General features: G+C 58.9%; 1 protein-coding gene across 1 annotated transcript; it reads left to right on the top strand.

Annotated features, from left to right (window-relative positions):
* Nucleotides 1-244: 244 nt before the first annotated feature.
* LOC104986336 (rootletin-like) lies at nt 245-5,537 on the top strand. Its single transcript, XM_010836875.1, has 6 exons — nt 245-505; nt 1,180-1,276; nt 1,922-2,005; nt 2,409-2,636; nt 3,324-3,523; nt 4,889-5,537. The coding sequence occupies exons 3-6, from the start codon at nt 1,997-1,999 to the stop codon at nt 5,280-5,282; spliced, it is 831 nt and encodes a 276-aa protein (XP_010835177.1). The 5' UTR covers nt 245-505; nt 1,180-1,276; nt 1,922-1,996; the 3' UTR covers nt 5,283-5,537.
* Nucleotides 5,538-6,201: the final 664 nt, after the last annotated feature.

Genomic DNA, 6,201 nt, shown 5'->3' on the forward strand with positions numbered 1-6,201 from the left:
ATGGGCTTCTCGTGTTCTGGTTCTGTTCTGGTTGCAGAGCACGGGCGCTTGGGTGCTCAGGCTTCAGTAGGTGCAGCTCGTGGGCTCAGTAGTTGTGGCTCCCAGGCTTAGTCTTCCACGGCATGTGGGATCTTCCCGGATCAGGGATCGAACCCGTGTCTCCTGCATTGGAAGTGGATTCTTTACCACTGAGCCACCAGGGAAGCCCCCATTGTCGTTATAATTTACACCTGGAAGCCTAACCCCCAATCCAACCCCTGTTCTGTGTCCTCTCCACCAGGGACCTGCTGCAGCTGGGAGGGGAGCTGGCCCGCACCTCGAGAGCCGTCCAGGAGGCGGGCCTGGGGCTGAGCACGGGCCTACGGCTGGCTGAGAGCCGGGCCGAGGCGGCCCTGGAGAAGCAGGCCCTGCTGGAGGAGCAGCTGCGGAGCAAGGAGCTGCAGGAGCAGGAGCTGGCCCGGCTGCAGCTGCAGAGCAACCTGGACAAGGCCAACCTCAGTGCCAGGTGGGTTCTTGGAGGCGCCGCTTGAGGCAGGCCTCGCTGGAGTGCACGGCCGGGGGTCTGGGCCGGAGGGGTGTCTGTTCACCAGCCTTTCCCCTGCGGGCGCTTGGCCATCTCCCCAGGCCCTCCATTTGGCAGAGGGGAAGACAGAGGTTCAGAGGGCTCTTGCCCTAGGTTGAATTTCATGTTTGCAGTCCAGCCTCTGCTCCCAGTGGTAAAGAACCCCTCTGCCAGTGTAGGAGATGTAAGAGAGGCAGGTTCAATCGCTGGGCAGGAAGATCCCCTGACCAGGAAAATCCCTCCTCCTCCTGGAGGAGGGCATGGTGACCCACTCCAGTCTTCTTGCCTAGAGAATCCCATGGACAGAGGAGCCTGGCAGGTTACAGTCCATGGGGTCACAAAGAGTCAGACACAACTGAGTGGCTTGGCACGCAGCAGCACTCTGCTCCTGAGATCTAGGCAGGTCCCAGAGTGCTTCCCCATGAGATAAAGTGCCTGGTACCTCATTCGCACTCAGAGATGAGAAGTCTGCAGCCCAGAGAGGAGACAGACTTGCTCCAGGTCACACCGCAGGAGAGGCAAAGCCTAGCATCCCAGCCTCAGGTTTGGGGAAGCTGGGGGTTTGAGGAGAAGCTGGGTGGGTCTCCCATTCACCTGTGTAGCTCTCCCAACTCCAGAGTGACCGAGCTGGCCCTGACAGTGGAGCGCCTTCAGGACCAGAATCTGGAGAAAGACCAGCTCAACAAAGTCCTCAGCGAGAAGCTTGAGGCCCTGGTGAGACGCGGGGTGGGACGGGAGGGACCGGACATAGGCTGAGGGCTGGGATGCTTGGGCAGCCCACTCAGAATCAGCATCACCCCTCGTTAACTGAGCACCTAATGTGTGCCAGCTTTAATGTGAGCACCTAGTATGTGCCAGCCGTAATGGTTAGCACACTCACTTCCTTTATCCCATTTCATCCTCTTAGCCATTCTGTAGCATGATCCCCATTACACAGATGAGGAAGCTGAGGCCCAAGAGAAAATACTTGTCCAGAGTCTGAGAGCCATGATGCTGGTGCGTCAGGACTGGAACTCATGCCTGTGCCCTGCTGGCCCAGGGCTCTTTCTGTTGGAACTCAGCTGCCTCCCCACCAGAGGGACACCCCTCATGGGTACTGCCTGGGTTGGTCATCCTGTGTGAGGTCTGGCCTGGATTCCACGTCCAGCTCTCTTCCAATAAGCTGTGTGCCCTGGGTCACACACTGTACCTCTTGGGGGCCTGGTCTGTTCAGTGAGGGCACTGGTGCCGCTGTGGGGTCTCCGAAGCCGCTGGCCTCTGGGCATGGCCTTCGAGGCGCCCTGGTAGGGAGACCGTGGAGTCTCTGACTAGGGCAGAGACCCTGACCACTCTTTCTTTGTCTTCCCAACACCACTCCAGGAATCCCTGCGGCTCCAGGAGCAGGCAGCCCTAGAGACAGAGGAAGGAGAGGGGCTGCAGCAGACCCTGAGGGGCATGGCACAGGTTGGAGCCAGGCCAGCACTGGCGGGGGCCTGGGCAGGGCCAGGGCAGGCGGGCCTGGACCACTGCGTCCCCTAGTGGCCTTGAGCTGAGCTGCAAGCGGTTGAGGGCCCTGGCGCCCTCCCTGCTGTTTAATGCCCCTTCTATTAATAAGTAGCTCAGCTCAAACTCTGCCCCGAGAGGAGGCACTGCCTGTTCCCTGCCCGTCTGAGAAAGGCTCTATGGTGTCTTCCCAGTAAATGGACGGCGTCCTGGTGGGCTGAGGGCTATCAAGAAGCCTTCTTTTGGGAGGGGCCTACGGTGTACTGCGGGGGCTGTGGTGAAGCTGGAGGCCAGGACTCCGGTGGCCACGTTGCGCACCACTAACCGCGCAGCTCCCCTTCCCCTCTCTCTTACCCGCCCCCAGGCCGTCCTGTCGGACACGGACAGCGGCGTCCAGTTAAGTGGCTCCGAGCGCACAGCGGACGCCTCAGACGGCAGCCTGCGGGGGCTCTCGGGGGCCCGGACCCGTCCCATCGAGGCGGCCCTCGCCCGGCCGCGGCCGCTCCCCGCGCCGAGGCCCGTCCCTGCCTGCTCGGACTCCACTCTGGCCCTCATCCATTCAGCTCTGCACAAGCGCCAGCTACAGGTCCAGGTGGGACGGGGCTTGAGCACCCTGTGCTGGGGCTCCAGCCTGGGGGCGGGCCTGGGGCCTCCGTGAGTGGAGCCTGAGCACCCTAGGGAACCCTAGGGAGAGCCAGAGCCCCGGGAGAAGGCAGAGAGTCGGGACCCGAGGTGGCCGAGCGCTCCTCGTCTGGAGTGGGAGGGGCTTGAGCTCCTGGGGGCGGAGCTAGAGTCCTGGTGTGGGAAGGGCTTGAGCCGCTGGGGGCGGAGCCTGAGGTGGAGCTAGAGTCCTGGTGTGGGAGGGGCTTGAGCTACTGGGGCGGATCCTGGGCGGAGCTAGAGTCCTAATATGGGAGGAGCTTGAGCCACTGTGGGCGGAGCCTGGGGTGGAGCTAGAGTCCTGGTGCAGAGGGGGAGACGAGGCGCCCACATAGACCAAGACAGAGAGCCTTGGGTGGGGCCGTCAGACGCAGGGTGCGGAAAGGAGTGTGCTTGGTGTTTTGGAGACTTGGGTAGGAACTGCCTGGGGCCCCAGGAGCTGGAGGTTCAGAGCCCTAGCAGAGGTGTCAGAAGGGTGGGAGGGCACCGTGTAGGGGAGTGGAAACCGAGTCGCTCCACTTTGCCGCCCAGAGATGGTCACAGGTCTGGGTCCCAGCGCAGGCTGGTGTACATCCTGCCGAGAGCAGGGGCTTCCCTGGACTTAGTGATTCTGCCACAGGACATGCGGGGGCGCTATGAGGCCAGCCAGGACTTGCTGGGCACCCTGCGGAAGCAGCTTAGTGACAGTGAGGGTGAGCGCCGTGCCCTGGAGGAGCAGCTGCAGCGTCTGCGGGACGAGGCCGACGGGGCCGCCCAGGCCCAGGAGGACGCGCAGCGGGAAGCCCAGCGCCTGCGCAGCGCTGTCGACCTCCTGAACAGGTGCCGGAGGCCAGAGGTGGGGCTCCCAGCCCCAGGGATGAATCGGCCTGCGCGTGCTGGATTTGCACTAATATGGTCGTAACTGGCCACGTGTGTCTATTCAAATATAAGTCAACATTTACAAAAGTAAAAATTCAGCCCCGCAGTTGCATTAGCCTCATTTCAAGTGCACCTATGACTATGAAACATTTCCATCAGCCCCGAGAGTCGTATTGGCAGTGTTATTCTAGACTCTGTTTCTTGGGGATTTCAGAGACAAGAAAGTATCCATTCTTGGCTGCCTGATGTTTTTGATTTTTTGTTCTTATTGTTTTTTTTTTTTTTCTTTTTAAACGTAACTACATAATAAAAAGGTTGAAAATGGAGGGAAATAAAAAGGTGAAATCTCTTCACAGCCCTCCCTCCCCCACCCCTCCTGACCCTGTTAATGCCCTGGCTTTGTTTCCCATCGTGTTCCCTGACAGTTTGCAAACGTCCCCTGTACACCTCTTGTGTGCCAGGCTCATTGCCAAGTCCTTCGCGTGTATAGTCTCAGTCAGTCTTCCTGTCCAACCCATGCAGTTCACCGCTGTTACTGTTGAGGTTGAGAGACTTGCCCAAGGTCACAGCAGTGTCGCTGGGGTAGGAGATGGGACTCTGGTCCATCTGATAGCAAAACCAGCGCTTCCCACGCCTGCAAAGGAGGGGTGCTTTTTTGTAGTTGTGTTCTTAGTGAGTGCCTCATTTTGCATTCTGCTGTGTTTCTTAATTTCACGCTGTTATGCTTTCCTCTGCCTACTGCCAGCCTTCGTTCCTAGTGTATTTACAGGTTGCCATTTTGAGCGAAGGGGAGTTGGCATTGGAGGATATGACAGCTGTCAGCCCTAAACCAGAAACTCCAGGCTTGGAAGGAGGCTCTTCCCTCCCTTGCCCTAGCTACCACGTGCTGCTGGCCTGGTCAGCAGACCTTGGGATCTGGACACTCCTGCTCTGTTGGGCCTCCCAGAATTGAAGGGCACGGGCTGCTATAAGGGGGCGTTTCCTGGCGAGGTGGGCCAGCAGAGCTGGCGGCAACGGTGCCCACATGTCTCAGGAACCTGGCCTGGCCTCTTCACCCAATGGCGAGGCTTCCACCCATTTCTCTGGGCCTCCAAGTGGGCTGAATGAGGAAGAAGGACATCTGGATTCTCTTTGCTGGAAAGAGTCGGCTCCAGGGAGATGTGGAGGAGATGAGTGGGCCACGCGCAGGGGGAGGAAGGCTTCCTGGAGGCACAGGCCTCGGAAGACGGCAGTCTGTGGTTCCTGGCTAGGACAGTAACGTGGCCATCCTCCCCGGTGGAAGGGGCCCTGGCAGCCCCTTCAGCGCCCCCTCCTCTCGTCCTGCAGGGAGAAGGACAGCCTGGCCCACAGCCTGCAGGTGGCCAAGCAGCAGGTCGAGGAGCTGCGGCAGGAGCAGGAGAAGCTGCAGGTGGCCCAGGAGGAGCTGCGGCGCCAGCGGGAGCAGCTGGAGGAAGAGCGGGAGGATGCGGCTCAGGACCGCACACGGGCGCGCCGGGAGCTCGAGCGCAGGCGGGTGGCTTCTGGCGCTCTGCCGGGGCCGCTCAGCTGGCTCTGGGGCCCTGGCTGTCCCTGGGGGCTTGGGAGCACTGACTGTGCGCGGGGCCTCCTACTGTCTCAGGGAGTCCTCACCGCACCCCCTGCTGCAGGGTCTTCTAGCCAGACCTACAGGAAACGGGCTCGGGCAGATGGAGTCGTTTCCCAGAGATCAGAGAGCTGGTAGGAGGTAGAGTGTGGATGATAACAGCTAATATAACAGGAGTTACTTTGTTGTTCGGTGGCCAAGGTGTGTCCGACTCTGTGACCCCATGGACGTGTGGCAACATGGAAGCGTGGTAGGCTTCCCGGTAGTTGTTGTATATAATATATAATAACTTCCCTGTAATTACATACATAGCATTTATACGAAAGCAAGCAAAGTTGCTCAGTCGTATCCGACTCTTCGCAACCCACGGACTGTAGGCTACCACACTCCTCCGTCCATGGGATTTTCCAGGCAAGACTACTGGAGTGGGTTGCCATTTCCTTCTCCAGGAGATCTTCCTGACCCAGTAATCGAACCCAGGTCTCCCACATGGCAGGCAGACGCTTTACCGTCTGAGCCACCAGGGAAGATAACGTATGTAATATTAAATAATAGTTACATGTAACTTCACATTATAACACAAAGCTATATATAACATTCAGTTCACTTCAGTCGCTCAGTCGTGTCTGACTCTTTATGACCCCATGAACCTTCAGAGTTAACCTCTTAACCCCTGTGCTGTTCATTTATTTCTCTGAGGCATAAGTAACAGTGATGTTCAGCACGTGGTGGCAGTGGACATTATCCTTGTTTCTGAAGGCCCTTGGGGGGTATGTCAGGTTACAATAAGGACACGCGTCCTTTTAACAACTTCACAAGGTGGGTGTTACCCACTTTGCAGATGTGAAAACTGAGGTTCAGAGTCACCATGGGCTTGGCTGCCCCTGCGGGTGAGGCTCCTGCCTTGTGCCTGGCCCCTCACTGCTCCAGCATGTCTGGCTGTGGGAGACTCAGGGGAGTGACCTGGAGCACCCCCTGCCCTCTGTCCCACAGCCACAGACAACTGGAGCAGCTGGAAGGGAAGCGCTCAGGGCTGGCGAAGGAGCTGGTGGAGGTG

The sequence above is a fragment of the Bison bison genome, unplaced genomic scaffold, assembly GCF_000754665.1.
Source record: "Bison bison bison isolate TAMUID 2011002044 unplaced genomic scaffold, Bison_UMD1.0 scf7180017845712, whole genome shotgun sequence".
NCBI classification, from domain to species: Eukaryota; Metazoa; Chordata; class Mammalia; order Artiodactyla; family Bovidae; genus Bison; species Bison bison.

Coding starts and splice junctions, on each gene's coding strand:
- LOC104986336 (XM_010836875.1), top strand. Junction 2,637..3,323: donor AGCGCCAGCTACAGGTCCAG/GTGGGACGGGGC, acceptor ATTCTGCCACAG/GACATGCGGGGGCGCTATGA. Junction 3,524..4,888: donor GCTGTCGACCTCCTGAACAG/GTGCCGGAGGCC, acceptor CTCGTCCTGCAG/GGAGAAGGACAGCCTGGCCC.